Source organism: Neodiprion virginianus, chromosome 5 (genome assembly GCF_021901495.1).
Source record: "Neodiprion virginianus isolate iyNeoVirg1 chromosome 5, iyNeoVirg1.1, whole genome shotgun sequence".
NCBI lineage: Eukaryota > Metazoa > Arthropoda > Insecta > Hymenoptera > Diprionidae > Neodiprion > Neodiprion virginianus.
In genome coordinates, this window is record NC_060881.1 from 3,819,423 (window position 1) to 3,837,398 (window position 17,976).

At 36.1% G+C, this 17,976-nt stretch overlaps 1 protein-coding gene across 2 annotated transcripts; it reads left to right on the forward strand.

Moving 5' to 3' along the window:
* The first annotated feature begins 76 nt into the window (after nucleotides 1-76).
* Nucleotides 77-17,799, forward strand: LOC124305193 (uncharacterized). Of its 2 annotated transcripts, XM_046764321.1 has the most exons (9): nucleotides 77-525; nucleotides 7,745-8,094; nucleotides 8,176-8,358; nucleotides 8,743-10,288; nucleotides 13,115-13,366; nucleotides 14,438-15,596; nucleotides 15,697-15,863; nucleotides 15,951-16,005; nucleotides 16,087-17,799. In XM_046764321.1, the coding sequence occupies exons 2-9, from the start codon at nucleotides 7,912-7,914 to the stop codon at nucleotides 16,097-16,099; spliced, it is 3,558 nt and encodes a 1,185-aa protein (XP_046620277.1). In that variant the 5' UTR covers nucleotides 77-525; nucleotides 7,745-7,911; the 3' UTR covers nucleotides 16,100-17,799. The 2 variants fall into 2 exon arrangements, with proteins under 2 accessions (XP_046620277.1, XP_046620278.1); XM_046764322.1 differs by lacking the exon at nucleotides 13,115-13,366.
* Nucleotides 17,800-17,976: the final 177 nt, after the last annotated feature.

The window sequence follows — 17,976 nt, forward strand, 5'->3', positions numbered from 1 at the left end:
CCCCTCCCTCAGCCGACCAGGTATCGCAGAGTTCTCCTCTCAAAATCCGCGCTATTATCCCGCAGTCGATGATCAGCGCTCTCGAGGGAAACACCGGACCGTTCGCCGCTCCGCGTACCCTTTAATTACGTTAGTTGACGATCCGCACGTAAATACCGGGATTTATATTTTTACCAAGACACTTAATTTCTTAAATTTTTATCGAACCTGTTGTCGGATCGCAAGTGTTCGAGAATTATTCATAAATTCATCACCCTGTGTCAAAGTCGAGCCAATTTCTGTGTGTGCCTGTATGCAGCAGTGACTATACGGAGAGACCTTCGTTCGCGTTTATTACCGAAGTGAAAGAACCAACGAATCTTTCACAGGCATTCATGTGTGATACATGCACACCGATTTAACCGCCGGCATCGCGCGGTGACACAAAGGAACGGGGACAACAGGGGTGAAAAGGATACGCTGCAAGGATACTGCATTATACTTTTTATCCACCCACAAGCTGCTCAACGCCATCAGATCATATGGGTAATTATACCATTTTTACACTTTATGATACCAGTATCATGTCGTTTACCTGCGCGATTACAGCCGTTACGCCGATCATTCGAATCGCGAATATGTTAATTAACCCCCCCCCCCCCCCCCATTCAAAACGGGATCTACTCTTTCCCCAATAAACATAACGCGGCATTAGTCAGATCGATGTAACGAATGTATGTACGTGGGATCCCGGCGATCTTGCGGCAGACGCGTTTGACTGTTACGATCGGTTTGAATATGACGTTTACAGGTATACAACACGCAGTGTCTTGTAGAGGCACGTGTGATGAAATCTCCGATTCTCTTTTACTGTCGCTGTTGTTCGTGACGCGACGTCGACGTTCTTCTTTCTCTACTTGTTAAACTTATAGTGACGAAATCCCTGGGTTTTAACCGTTTTAACCGTTCGATTAATTCCCGATTGACCTCGCGAAATGATTCGTCATAGATGTCGAAGATTTGTCTAGTTCTTAATTAATTTTCAGACACACATGCATGCGTATGATATTTCGAATTAAGATACATTCCGCAAAGTGTTTATGCGTACCTACATTGCGGATGTTTCTAAGCGATCCTTAAACTCGCGGTTCATCGTTCAGAAGAAACGAGGCGAACAAAGCCCGTGACGATCTCGGTGCGGAACAGGAATTCACTATGTGCAAAATTCACGGTGCGGAACATTTTCGGGCATTAATATTCCGGCATTCTTCAAGTTTGAAACAATCGAAATATTGAATCGAGAAAATAGAGATGATTATTTATCCGGTTATTATTTAAAAAAAAACAGCGGTATGTATGTACATATTATAATTCAGAATATCGATCGTGTCCGGCTTTGTTTCTTATCGACGTATATACATACCTGCACTACAAGAGGAAATATAGAAATTCCTTGATAATTATGTGTATAAAATTCGAATACGAAGTTAATAGTAAGTAAATTAAAACGTTGCAATTTTATAACTACGCTAATTGGGTGAAAAAAAAAATTTGAATATAGCAATAATTTTGTTACTTAATTAACACCTGCACTTTGTTATACGGAGAGAATTACATTACGGAACACGATAAAGATCGCATTTTACATATCTTCCCCGGAAGTTTCTCGCGCGAATCTGCAGCGGAGCATTCTGATGATTACGGGAACACAAAAACAGCATACCCGCATGCAGTAAGTCGAGATCCTTGAAAGAATTTCTTTAAAACGAGAAAAAGTTAATATGCGAAAATTCATTTCGCAAACATTAGTTAGGGCTGTTGCGGTAGCGGAATTGGTGAGGCGTGTAAAAATGAGTAAAAAAAAACAAAAAAGAAGAAAACGAAAAAAAAAACGTCAAGTTTTTTTCTACACCGTCTCGGACAAGATTGATAGGTGTATAATAAAGATGAATGAAGATTCAATTCCGCTACTATAATACAATATTAGACCCGCGTGAGACCGATCGTTGAATGTGTATTATACACACACGGTACATAAAGTGTAATCTAGGTATATGATATATTGTTACTATATCGTATAGATATGCGCGAGCAGTAATCGCTCTGTCACATTTGCGAACCTATACGGTTAAGGATATCCAGTGTGTATAAACAGCGTATGCAGGGTTTAATCCTGAGTAGTAGTGTTCGGAGGTAGAGAGCGTGCCCAACGGGGGCCACCTTTCGAGTTTCAGAGAGACGGCGATGCCCTCGAACTCCTGAGCGCGAAGGAAACCGGCTTGGCTGGCTGGCTGGCTGGCTGGTAAGATACAGTACAACGCCTTCTGTCTATGTACACTTGAAGGCAATGAATCTGAGACGGATCATTTTTTACACTAGACCGTTACGTTGGCAACACAGAGAAACCTGCAACGCCACAGTCGGCCGAGCGCGAAACAAACTCAATCTCAATAAACGTAACATAACCCATGACCGGCGAACCTAACCTTAAAATACGTGTCAATCCAACACGTCATTATCTCCGCGGTATTCTAAGGTTAGATTCGACGGTCATGGGTTATGTTACGTTTATTGAGATTGAGTTTGTTTCGCGCTCGGCCGACTGTGCCGCTGCAGGTTTCTCAGTGTTGCCAACGTAACTGTCTAGTGTAAAAAATTATCCGTATCAGATTCATTGTCCCTAAGTGTACATACCCTCTACCTCTACATTTACCGTGACTCGTCTCCCGGCTGCAGCTTGGCTTCGAACCAAGAACCGAGGAGAAGAGCTGAGCGGCTCCGATATACGTATAGCAAGCTTTTATATTCCGCTAATTGCCTTATAATATACCGTAATTAGAACTCATCGCGATTTTTCTTCATTGCCTGCATGACCGTTCTGTGTAGCTGCCTTTGTTTCAGACATCCTGATTGCACGTAATGGGTATAGGTAATGAATAGGTAGGTTATTTATTTATTTTTTATTTTATTTTCTTCGTTTTTGTTTAACGAAATATGAAGGATTTCCACGCTTCTTTATTCATACTTTGCCGCACTTTTCAATGGACTTGTGTATAAACGATATTCCTGCAGTATAAATGGTATTTGGTTAAAAGACGTAATAATTTCCACCTCGATTATCTCCCACGTATTACAGGTATGCGTGTATACGTATAAAGCGAAAAATATCTCGTTCATTGCGCAAGGATATAAATAATTCTTGGATTGAATCGATGTGATAATACTTATATCGATATGTCGAAGCGAATTAGTTTGAATTAAATTAGAACTTTAAGTAACGGTTATATAGCTTTGAGGACGTATTTGAAACGTTCGAAATTTCGGATATAATATCAGCGTTTCGTGTAGAAATCTGAAATTCGTTTTGTACAGATATCTGGGTAACGAGTCAGCTGTGTTGTATATACGAAAAATGAAAGTTGCAATAACACTTTTTCGTAGTCTGTAGCGTGGATTCTGAACTTATTGTGTATATATACTTCACCGCATGATTATTTGCTACGGAAATAAGAAATTTCGCCGAATCCGGTGATTTCAACCTGCATAAATTACACGCACCTAATGTATTTACGTATGTACGTAGGCATACAATGATTTCAACGCGTGGCTAAGAAGCACCTTGTGGAACGGTAGACAATATTAACGTATGTATGTATGTTCGTACGATCATTTGCATTGCAGGTATTACGTAATTTTTGCAATTTCAGACTCTATATAGCTTTTCGCATGCAGCGTGCCGTGCAAAAGTTTTGATAAATCATAACTATCGTATATGTATACACATATACCTATGATAATCATAGATATATGCATATATGTATATATAAAGGGAGTAAAATAAAAAGACTTTGTTCCGGCGAATGAAAATTTATGTTCGTTATATGTTGAAACTGTGTCGCACGTTATATTGAATTATATCTTTGAACATGATCATAGAAGCTGTATAAATTTGCATATGAAACATATTTATAACATACGATTTTTCATCGTACGTTCGACTCTATTTTGAGAATATATAATCGGGTCAAATGAGATAAAATGTGTTTAGTCATCGGGTGAGAAGTCGAATGACAAATTCGGGGCTCCCCCTGTGTTTTTCATAAGCATCAGCGTAGAAACCTACGACGTATTCAAATGACCACGATTCAACGGTGCTTTGATTGAATTTTTTTCTTTCCTTGAGAATTTTCCCCGCGCTTGTAGAAATCATTATTCATTGCTGTGTCCGGTGACTTAATTCCTGTACACGTAATAAACAAAAGATCGCTTCCGTTAATCGATGCGTGCTATAAAGAAAAGTAATGAAAATGAAATGCGAAAAAAAAAAATTGCCAACAGCTTTACTCGGTGCTACAGATCTCAATACATTTGTATAAATGGGTGTACGTATGTATAATGAAAGAAAGAAAAAAAAACGCGGAGTGCAGCGGTAAAGAACAACGGATGTGAGTGACTAAGAAATCGCGGTGTAAAGTAACTGACCAACTGGATTGAACGACGACGACGCGATGCCCGTTACAGATGTTGGCAGATCATACAAAGCGATATTTTCTCTCTCTCTCTCTACTCCCCCCCCCCCCCCCTCTTCGCCCCTCGGTGGGCTAAAAACTGGGCAGAGAAGTAAATCAAAAAAATAACCCGTTAGTCAGCTCGGTGTTCGACTTAGCTGCAGCGTTTTATAAAGATCACGTCGGTTAGATATAATTTGCTGTATTTATATATGATAAGTTATAGATGGTATACAGTACGTAAATATAAATTACGGAATACGTTAACCGTTTGGATCACACATTATTTTGCTGAGTAAACTTTGGCAACAGGATGGCATTATATGGCTTTTGGGGTCACTGATTACGAATCTTAAGTCAGATTTGAAAAATTCAAGATGGCTGATACAATATAAGGGGTGAAAATTTCAAATTTCATCGAATACGATCAAAAAACTCTATGCAGGGGGTTTTGGGGCCGCCGATCGGATTTGCCATACTGAATTTTCGAAATCTGATTTCAGATTCGTAATCAGCGACCCCAAAAACTCCTGGACCGAGTTCATTATCCGGATTCGATGTAATTTGAAATTTTCGTCCGCCATGTTGCATCCGCCATCTTGGATTTTTAAAATTTAAATTTCCGGAAACGATTAGCCAACGATAATTTATTGCGAGAAAGACTGATGCATGTTGGGAAGGATCTTAAGTTACCTTAAATGTCTGTTATGTACATACGTACATATATACCTATATATTTGCGGTAAATTAGCACGGATCTCTGCAGATTTACAGTTATGAGGACAAATTTTCGAAATATATAGCGTATTACATATCTCTGTAGTTATATACGTATAACCTATATGTACGTAGATACAACCAACACATCTTTTCTCTCGTCGTCAATCGCATGCGTGGGCGATATTATATACGTGTTTTATGACATATTCCAGAATATAAATACATACCCTATACCTCTATATCGTTATCAGTACGTAGGTATAATATTGTACATTATTCCTGTATTCCATGGGTGCAATAATAATAATAACAACAATCATCGTACAATTTTTCGTACAAAGTGAAAGAGCCCCTGGCAAAATTTCACCTTTTCTCATTACACTACAGGACATGTCATGCGGGAAATAATAATAACAACAACAATAATGATAACAAGAAGAAGAATAATATTAATAAAAATAATAATACAAATTTACGCGCGCATATAATACCAGAACACCTGTATAATGGATAGATTAAGTCGTGTTTTCCTGTATGTATTCGTAAGAAAGGACGAAAATGTAAAATTTCCAACAATTTCAGGATCCTTGCGTTTTATCCCAGTGCGTAATCGCATCGGACGTGCGAATGAAATGATTTGCGTAGGTGATTCGACCTTGAGTCATAGCCCAGCATCCGTGCATTCTACGTTTGGTATATACACGCAACACTCGCAATCGTATGTGAATAAAATACATGTATAACAGCGCCTACTTGGCTCTTCCTACACAATTCCAATGTACGTATGTACATATAGGCAAATTACAGGTCAACTTTTACCGTAGATAATGTAAAAGTATTATATATAACATGCCTATATGGGTATTTGTATGCAATTTGTCTAGGAACAGTATAACTATACGTGATTATGTATACGTGTAACGTAGGTTTCGAATCTTCACGTCCGTTATTACCACGAGAGTGTTAAACTCTGAGATATTGTGGAAATCTGGATTCGGTCGCGTGATCTATTAATTGAAATATGAAAGATAATTTTTAATTTTATGAGACTGAAGTTACAGTCACGTCAACGCAACGAAACTATGAAACGAAAATTACTATCCCGCGGCTTCGGTATAATTAAAGTTAGTAGTTGAATTCACGAATTCTGAGTGTTTTCAATGCTGCGTTACCGCAATTTACCGAACCTCAGGTTATTCTAAAGTTGCAAAACGACAAGTCTATCGAAAAATGCATCGCTAGAATAATCATACAAACCTCAACTTGATATAATTCTTCGTATGAAAAATCTTGCAGCTCCATCGACAGAAAAGTTCAGCAAAATTTATCTCTCTTTCAAATTGCAGCCTCAACTGGAATCTGAATGCGATAGACCAAACGTCACAACCAAATGGTATTTTAATAATCTGAAAACGTTTGACGACCTTTTTCCTTTAAACCCGCCAACACGCCGGCTATTATACCTATATATATATATATATCTGTAGATTGTACATACATACCTATAAATATATGATAATATGCTTCTCTCGCCAACGGCCCAAGGCTTTTAGCATGTTGCACAATTAAGTCACGCAAGCTTATGCATATCTATATATATATATACTAACCTATATATATACATACATGTGCATATACCTATATATACTTAAATTTAACCCGAATATAAACTGAAAGTGATTATAATGTTATAACAGTTCGCAGTGAATGTACGTCAACTGTAGTCTGTATGCCTAATAAGAATTATAACGCAATTATTCGCACTTCTTATATTTTATTGAATATATCGTACAGTTACACGTCAGTTGTTATTGCACAGGGTTAAATACGCTGCTGATTATCGTACGATAAGATCTCCTAACTTATAGGTACGAGCCATTATTAGATCGGTTGAAATGTTTGACCTTAATCTTAATTTTTTTTTATTTATTTTTTTTTACTGAATGTAATCGTAGCTGCGCTTACATACAGCTAATACTGAAATTAACTCGTCGCATACACGTTATTCAGAACTAATGTAGGTGGAGAAAAAAAAATAATAGAAACGAGTGAAACTCGGTAAAGAATTTTAAGCCTAATTTTGCAATAGATAAATCTGAGCTGCAATTAAAATTGACGTTACCATGGCCGTTTGAAATTTGCGAGACTAAGTCGTTCACTAAATATACAATGTTTGAAAGATCGGCTAATTGTCCGTGATTTTAATTGACTTAATAAATTACATTACACGTAATACGGTGTATTTGCACGATATTTGTATTTGTCAAGCATGTAATAGGAGATCGGAGCAATTCGAACAGCGTTACGTTTTACCATTACGTGTTAGGACGAAACAGTTTTCGAAAAAATAAAAAATTGACATATACGCGTTATTGATATGTGTAAGAAAGCATTGCGATTTGTATAAAACAGAATTTTGAACAGATAGATAGAATTGGCGGTCTTGACGAGAGATTTAAAATGTTATATTTTGAAACCTCTTTTTTTTTGTTGAAAATTTCATGTATTATACACATTCCGATTTTGTTTCTTTACAGAAAATGAGATGAGCTGGATGCAGTGTGGACAGTAATGCAAGTCGATCAGAGTGGACGATATACAAAAATAAAATAGAAACAGTATAAAACAGCTGTTTCGTAAAAACGTATATCTATAATACGTTTACAGTTGATAAAATATACGAATAAATAAAGAAATATATATTATGGAGCTGGTATTGTCGCCCGGTAGAATCGGAGGGGGAGAAAAGAATGGTTCTCCTTTTCAAAATGAGGAGGTACGAGAGTGGTCGCATGTCGATCGTCTCACTGGGATGCTTGAGCATGCCAGAATAGAGACAGGTCGATGGCAAACGCGTCATCAAGGATCTGCCCAGGCCTACGGGAAGGTAAAATACGAAAATAATTCCATGCAAAGTTAGGGATTTTTATTCGTCAGATTCTAATTTGCGCGATGATTTATTCCCCAGGTAATCGATTCACGAGAGCGCAATTCGGCGGATGGAAATGTCGTCCAAAAAGCACGAAGACAAGTCGAGGTATTTCAGAGCCAAGGGGTGAGTGGCAGGTCTGTTCAAGTTGTCAGAGCTTCTCAGTGGTCCTCCTCTAGGATAACAGATTCCACATCGAGTAGCCCTGTGTCTGTATCAATGGTGAGCATTTTAAGTATATTATAAGATCATAATACAATCTTCTACAGAATTCATTTCCTTGTTGGAAAATGTGGGGGGGTATCCCTTGAATGTAAATTCAAGTTGGTAGGACTGGGGGAGGGAGGGTTGAGCTTCAGCCGCCATCTTGGTAAACACGTTTTACCAAATATCTCCTGAACCGTGCATCTTAGATCATGTTTTCGCAGATAATGAAATTCTCTACAACTTTTATTTGAAACCTTCTTCTGTATAGGGCATATGTATTTATTTATAGCGAGTCAAAATTTCCGAAATCAATTCTGTAGAAAAAAAGTCCCTAGATCTTGGCCTGTATGCGATAATTGGTATTTAAATTCTGAAATAATATTGGCTGTTCACTTTCAGACCGAGTCGCAGTCCTCACTGAGAAACGGAAACGACGAAATAGTTCCAGGTGGTAAATCACTGTTTAGAAGAGTACAGCAGTGCGACGATGACCAAAGTTTGACCAAACTATCTCAAGTTTCGCGACTGTGTCGTCAGATAAACACTGAGACCGGTGTTGGCAGCTTTGGAAACCTGCGAGGAAAACAGTCACCCCGTGTTTCTCCCCTTCTCGGCAATAGATTTAGGAATCTACACCACGATTTCAGTTACAGGGAATACGATGGGAACGTTTCGAACTTGGTGGTAACGAATAGTCCGAAAAAAAGCACCTCAAACGAAGACCTGACTAAGTCTGTTGATAATGCAAACGCGAGGTTGAAATTTAACCGGGATTGCAAGGCTCGACGTTCTCTGCAAATACAGAAATCATCCGAGGTAACTACGAGTAGCATCGTTAAAGCGGAGGATCCCGTTATTGAAATTCCGTTGCATTTCAATTCGTACGAAAATAATGAGACTCGTACTATGAACGGCGCTGTTCAGGTTAACGAATTTGGCGATAAAGATCTCGCGTCATCCGATAAAGACGTTAGAAATGTGGCGAAAAATGGGGATAGGAAAAAATTGAAGTCGTACGTGCTGGGAATGCAGGATGAGTCTGATTCAGATTCAAGCTTGACGGTTGAGAGCAAATACCTGAGGAATGGGGAGCGCCTGTTTAACGGCGTTGCTAAAACGGGGGAAGAAAATTGTGTGAATAAGGAGGTCGGGAAATGCCAGTATTTGAAACCGACTCCGATTCTGTTGAAGCCCGTAAAATCGGTTCAACTGACCTCAACTACAGGCATGATTGCCAAGGCTAACACGACCGTCGTTCACCTGAACAACGCCAAAGCATTTCCTGACCCAGAAACTGACCAATCAAAGGTTGACGAAACCGCGGGAAAGCTGCAGTCGGATAAGACGAGCGTAAACGGAAACGACGAGTCGAACGCTGCGACGATTTCGAGGTCTGTGAAAAGAGTAGGATTCTGCAAGACTGAGGTACACTTCGCCGCAGAGTCTGGAAAGGTGAATATAGTTGAAACCGATTGCAAACCTCCGCCATCTAATAGATATAGACGAAGAAGGCGAAGCAATATCGTCGTCGGTTTGCCTGCTACGAATAAAAATTTACCGCTTATTCATTTCGGCGATACCACCTACGAGAAATATATTTTTGGTCAATCGAACGGCTCGATTAAAACCGAGTTTAAAAACGGTGCAGTTGACAAATTTCTCGATAATCAGCCGGAAGCGTCTGCGGTTCTTAGGGACGAACAAAGATTGCAGATTCCAGATTCAGACGACTTGCCGATCAAAGACGGATGGAGCGCTAGGCTTAAAACTATACTGCAATCCGAGCCTGCCACTATTGATCAAAATGACGATTTGAATGCTCACGCTAATTTCGATGGTATTAACGAGACGATAGCCGTTGATCATACGTTCAAGGGACACACGACTACGGTTAATCTCGGTGCTAATGGGCTCTCAAAACTCATGCAGAAGCATGCGAATGAAGGTAAAGATTATTTTCAAGATATTCGAAACATTTGCATATATCTTCATTAGGCTGGTTGATTTCTTGGACTTTTTTTTTATCAAATTGGCACTTGAAAAATTTGTGACAAATATTGAAAAGACATTGTCGTAAAACCTGGAGGACGTAGGAAAATATTTGGAGGTCGCTACCAATTATCGTAATATTTTTAATTTATTTTTACGTGTACATCTTACGGAGTTATATATACCTTACATATATTAGTTTTTTTTTTTCGTATCGTGGTCCAATTAATCATTGTTCGTAAAAATCAGTACTGAAAACGAAATAGGAACATTAAGATGATGCGATACTCCTTTTTCGGTAACTAAAACCGTTATCCAAATTTCTCCGATACGATTAATCTTTCGGATAAAAGACGAGAACAGACAACTGCGAAATTTTTGGCCGCAGTTCGCTGTTGATTGGTGAACGATTAATTGGACTACGATACAAGAAAAATAAACTAATAAATATACAAGTCCGCAAGGTGGGAACATAAAAATAAAGAAAAAATATTTCAATAATTGGTAGCAACTTCTAAATACTTTTCTACCTCCTCCAGATTTTACAACAATTTTTTTTCAGTATTTTCCACAAATTTTTCAAGTGGCATTTTGAAAAAAAAAAAAAAAAGTTAAAAAATGCACTACCCTAATTAATATTCATACAGACATTCAGTATTGCCTATAGACGTTATTTTGATTCAATGTTTATATCTATTACTGATCAATATCATGCTTTCTCTGAAATAAGATATGACATTTCATTTTTTATTATGGAAACTTGTTATAAAAAAAAAAGATTAACAATCAGATCCGATGTGGTAAACATCTTTTTTGTTGTGTTATTGCTCTGAAATTTTATTGGCATGTGCGTTGATCATCAGTCCTTTGATTGTAGTATTAAATGAAAATATATTCCTACCATCATTAACTAACAAAAATCTGGTGTGTGGATCTTCTTTGTTCTCGCTTATTTTACGTACTAATCCACCTTTGCTGCTTATGTGACGTATTTTTAAAACCATTTTACTTGTACGGGTTATTTGATTAATTGATTTTTAACATGTCATCAATGAAAATATTTGGTAATTGTACATGTGTGAATTTTTTTTTTCGATTCAATGAAGTTTATACTCGAACTTTTCTAACTAGGCAAACGCTATAGATTGTATTATTATTACATGCTTATAATATTAATATAAAACAAACAGCTGCTCTGTGTAATCTGTATTCTCCGCGATATCTGTACGCATTCTATAAGCCAGTACTCGGTACTCAGTAAAAATATAATAATAATAACAACAACAACAACCACAACAAAAGTAATAATAATAATAATAATTATATGAACATAAACAATAATCAATAATAATATAATAACATATTTGCCAATTGCTTCTATCTGCGCGAAAATCGACTGTTAAAAGACCGAAAAAGAACGCGTCACAACCCTAAGAAAGCACTAAAATTAATCTGCGGTGAGAAATTCCATGATTCCGAATAAACAATATTATTAATAACACTCTCCTAACAGCTGCCGTATTAATTAATCTAATTCGTATATTGACAATCTAAGTAATTACCTATATCAACGAATCGTTGTAACGAATAAAAGTAGTGCTACTTTAAACAATTTCGTAGATCTTTTAATATTTTTAGACATATTCTGTTTTTTTTTCTCCTTTATCCGCTGAAATATCGTAAATTTATGATAATATTAATATCGTAAATGTCTATTTTTCATCTTAAAAGTAGTAGATTTGATAGCATAAATATATATTATTGGGATATTGGTAATGTGCACGCGTATAATACGTGTAGTTAAATTTACGCATTACTTTGTAGGTCTGTAATGAGATTTTTCCTGAATCTGTTCTTCGCTCCTTTTTGGTCTTATGCCTGTATGAAATTTTCCACGCCATTTGGGATGACTTTTTTCATTCGATTTCGATCGATTTTAAAAACATTCTTTGACAAAATTTCAGGACGAATGAAAAAAGTGTCCCGATTAATTGCTGCAAGATTCATATTGTTTTGTTAATTGTATGCTTTGATATCGTAGCGTATTTCTGACAGTAGAATTGATTCTCCGTTTTTAAAAACATTCTTACGTACGTAGTTGTTATTAATTTCTGAATTAGTAAAACTCTTTTGTGACAATAGTAGACGAAGAATACGTGAAATTTTCCAGGCAAATGCAATACTATAAGCACTGGAATTCAACTACAGTTTAATACTAAACTTGAAAAGCTGCGGCCCATTACTTCGTCTCATATTATACGTCCCTGCGTTGATGATGTCGCCAAGAACACCTGCCCAGTAAAGATTATACCTGCGGTAAAAAGTCTCGGACCGATCGTTGTTTCGTCAACGATATCGAAGATACCTCGACCGTTAATTCGAGCCCATCAATCGTCGTTCCTTAAGTCTACTCACCTAGTTATGAACCTTAGTAAAATCAACGAGTTTAAATCAATTGTTAACGGTAAAGAAAAGCCTCCCTTAATTAACGCTGACAAGAAAAATGACGGTTCGTTAAGTATAAAAAACCTGCTCACGTCGTTGCAAAACAATAATAAAAATTCACCGGAAACGACGACGTCTCGTGAAAATTCAAAGGACGTTGATATGGTTAATAATAACTATCCTAACAATAACACGTCGACGTTGATTACGATAAATATGAACGAGGTAACTTCTGATTTAAAAAATAAAACAACAAATGGCACCGCGTATCCCGCCACGCGATTTACGCCTCTTCAATTGAGACATTTGAATAATGATTTATTGGATCGATACGAAGATCGAATGAAAATTGAGGAATCCTCTAACGAAGGGAAAGACAATCAACTGCAGTATAGTTCTGGGAGCGAACAAGCCGACGAAGAAGTTCGATCTTACATGCTTGGATCTCAAATACATCACAAGCTCCACGTCCAGCATAAGAAATTTTTACATTCAATTGCAATGGAAAAGTCGAGGAACGTTCGCAATTCCAAGGAACTCCACTTAGGTCCGAGTACAGTGAATGAAAGGAAGGATATTAATTGCATAGGTAGAGTAGCAGCTAACTATGGCAATGAAAATCGCGAGACAGTACGGCTCTGGACAGACAGTGTATCAATTATATTACACCCATCTTTTTCCTCATCGATCTCTAATCGAATGTCCAAAAGTTATTTTATTCCCTCTCACAATTACTGTCCACTTTCCGTGCTGGCTCAGTCATGTATACATCACATTATGTACACTTGGGGACAATGAATCTGATAGTGAGGCGGCTAATTTTTTTACACTAGACAGTTATGTTGGCAACACAGAAAAACCTACAGCGCCGCAGTCGGCCGAGCACGAACCAAACTCAATCTCAATAAACATAACATAACCTATGACCGTCGAATCTAACCTTAGAATACCGTGGAGATAATGACGTATTGGATTGACACGTATTTTAAGGTTAGATTCGACGGTCATGGTTTATGTTACGTTTATTGAGATTGAGTTTGTTTCGCGCTCGGCCGACTGTGGCGCTGTAGGTTTCTCTATGTCGCCAACATAACTGTCTAGTGTAAAAAATTAGCCGTCTCAGATTCATTGTTCCCAAGTGTACGCACACGGTTTTTTTTCTCTTTTTATTTGTCCTTTCTTCGATGTAATATAGCTGTATTATATGCTTATAAATTTCAATTGCGGAGAGTATAGAACGTTTAATTGTATCTTTTTTTTCAGACCAACAAACTTTCACGCATTTAATTAACAAAGATTGACTTGATGTTTCTACCAGCAAATTTTTATTTTTTTTTTATTTCGTTTGTTTTGTTTTGTTCTAATTATTCATGTGCCAAATCAACGCAAAAATCATTTGTATCTAATCCTTGCAGAAGTAATGTAAAAATTTTCATTATACCATTATTAAAATATCAATACGCACGTAGAATAGAGTCAGTGATTATTATCAGCCGTTTGCCTTGTTCGAAACGTTCGAGTAACAGTATATGTAGAGTTGATAATGTATAGAGAATTTAATAGGATTATATACTTACATTATATTTTTTCATAGCAAATAGTATTAGAAATACAATGAGACACGGTATTTAAATACTGGGATTAATTTATATCTTTTCAGACGTCATAGACCAAAATATCGTCAGTGTATCGTCGATTGACGAAGACGATTTGGAAACTGGTAACTCTGGCCTACCGGTGGAAGAAATATTCTTCGAATCTAACGGCACTGTGGAAAAAAATCACGTGCAAGACGCGATATTGAATGAGAGAAACGTGATAACTTCGGATAACGAAAATAATAAAGTTTTGTTGAATATCGTTACGACACACGAGCCTGTCATCGCTAGAGTAGAAGAAAGCCATTCTGTAGAGACAAGGAGAGAGTTATTTGCTGGTAAAAAATTGCATTCCCATTCCGAAAATGTGGAAGAAAACAGAAATAATGCGGGGGAATCAAGTCGCGTTAGCAAGTCTTTTTCGACGAGGATACGGAAGACTAGCACTAAACATAAAACCAAAGATCACTGTGATAATGCATTAAAAAAAGAAGTGGAAACAGGCTGCTGTTTGAAGAATGATACAAACACGACTGATCCTACTTACGTGAATGTGTTCGAAAGAAAGAAGGAGAAAAGCATTCCGATATACGAAAATTGTTATGTAAACAATCGTAAGAGAAATTTAAATGATAAGAAGTATTCGAAAAATATGATATCTGGCGATATTCAGTCTCTTGCAGAGTTAAAAACTGTTACAGATAATTTGACTCACTCCACGAACGGCGATTGCGACTCTGAATCGGCAAGTTTGTCGAATACTGATTGTGAGGATGAAAATTTCACGCCGTCTTCCAGAGCTAGAGACTCTGATGCTAAACTGGCAACTATATCCGAAAATACGAACTCTGGCAAAGTAAATAATCGCGAAAGCCATAAAGTCAAACAGAGCAGAATAAAAAGCAAAAGGGCAGCTAGACCGCCATCGTCTGTGTCTAGCATTGAAAGCGTTCACCGAATTTCCGTTAGCGAAAATACAAATGTTTCTGAATTTAAATCATTACACTCTAAATCTACTCGGTCAAGCAGGCTACGCAGTAGAAATAATCAGGAGAAAATACCGGCTAAGGAATCCGCCGAAAGATATTCCTCGGACGACAAGAAAAATAATACGATCGAACGAACATCGAACTCAAAAATATCTCGTTCGAATCACGCAATTAATAACATTACGAAAGCAAGCTACGATCAGACTGGAAATAATTTGAATGCTAGTATAAGGTATGATAATGGAAAGATGAAAAAAAAAAAATTTTGCTCTGTTAAAGTAAATTTTTAACAAGTAACAACGTGAATAATTATTGATTTTTTTAACTTTCAGATCGAAAAAACCGATCGAAATTGTTTATGAAACCGCTGTATTTAACATGAAGAATGAAAAGCTTGCTAAATCATCGAGGGCCAAAGAATCTAAGACCCCTCGATACATCAATGATCTCATATGTGGAAGTAAACCGAAACGTTCGAACGATATGAAACACGTTAAAGGTAATAAATCAGTAACATTGCTAATAGGAAAATGTAATTAGCGGGGAGAAATTCTTCGTAACTGTCAATATTTGATTTTCGGTATAGGAGCAGCTCTGTGTCAACAACGTGTACATCATAAAAGCGTATCCCCAACAAATAGGTAAATTATTATTAATTTTTTTTTTTTATTCTAATCTAAAATCTTTGAGTGATCTTATGTATGTACCATTACCTGTTTCAGACACTGGAAATGAAGTAACAAACGGCTGTAAAAGCACAAATTAATGAAAAAGTTCCTTTGATTTTAAGACAATATCGAATACTCTAACAATCGCGTTGATAATATTCTCTCGATATTAAAGTTGAAAAACAATAATATTAAAATAAAGCTAATATTTTATTTAATAGCAAAATAATAGTTCCTTATTTAAGAATGCTAGCTTCATATGATAAAGCTTAAATACAACAATGTTAATTTGTTTTACATGTTAAGTCGCGATTTTCTTTTGTAATCCAGGCGTCACTCTTGACATTAATTTTATTTATTTTTTTAATTTTATTTTACTTTTTTTTTGTCATTTTTGTAGCAATGATAGAGCTCTTTCTTTCTTTTGCAAGATACGCGTCTTATTCTAGCCATTTTTTCTCAACTATATTTAGTAGTATACCGCAGCAGTAAGGAAGCGGTTAATTACGTCGGATATATTCTATGAAAGTATTGAATGTAATAATTATTTGAACGTTTGTTCAGTCTTAGCTTAATACCTTTCGATGCATCGACAAATTGTTGAAAGCAGTTAGAAAATTGATCCTAATATTTATAAATACGTATATACTAATTTATTATAATCATCCTCATAACTCAATCATCTTTTTACTAATACAGAACGTAAAAAAACAACAGCAATAAAGAATTAAAAAAAATTGATCATCACAAACGAGTTCGTCGAAGTTTATCGAACCTTTAATACATTTATTACAGATAAAAATATCTTGGAATAAAATTAATTTCCTGTGAATGATAGGAAGAAACTAGGGAGAGACATGAGTTTATCAATAGAATTACAAGCTATATTTCTTCAAGAAGGCCAATGATATGTAAAAATACATATATTATCTATATACAATACTTCATAATATTATAATATTAAGTGCAGCAACCAAGATATACATATATTATACATATATTCATATTTGCAATATTTGACGTACCAATTTCATTTGATAAATGTATAACTGTTCACCAATTGATTGAAAAGTGCGAAAAAATTCCCCAAATTTTACCAGCAAAAAAATACGAACTATAACCAGTAATAAATTAGATTTATTTTTTAATTTTCTCACAGTAAGTACATACTATAGGTATGTTTTTTTTCCAATTTGTTTATTACAAACACTAAATCGCAAGAATTGAAATAAATATCTCTAACAATGACCATCAGTGAACAAATTTCAATGGTCGTGAACGTAGAATGTAATATATCTGTTTTCGTACGTACAAAGCCGATGAACTATCGTGATCATAAATCGTCAATATTGACATTAAAGGTATGTTGAATATTGATAGCATTAAATTAATAAAAACAATCTAGTTTTCACCTTACATTCACTAACTCTGTCAACACTTTAAATACATAGACAATAAGGGTCTGATTGCTGATCACCTCGGCTACTTAGAATCAGTGGTTTTTCTTTTTTTTTTTTTCATTGTATATTTGAAATTTTCAATTACCAAAATGATATTTAGGGTTATAATAGAAACGGTGGCAGAGTTTATTTATGTTTGTATCGAAGATCATAATCTCGTACACTAGTTTCTTGATGGAAAATATTTCGCTAGTGGATCGTAAAATTTTCTTTTCTTTTGTAAATAATTTAAAGTAAAAACTATAGCTTGAGTTTAAAAAAATTTACGGCGATCATTGAAGATGTGGTCATAAAATTGTAAACAAACGTCGACAGGTGTCCGTATAATTATACATATTATTTTTAATATGAAACAACTTTCGGTCAAAGTGGTAAACGTGAATATTATTGAATTTGAGATTCATGATTGGTGAAATCTTGATTGAAAAGTGTGCTAAAGTTGTGGGGAAAAGTGATGTTATATGTATAATAACCAGTATTACTA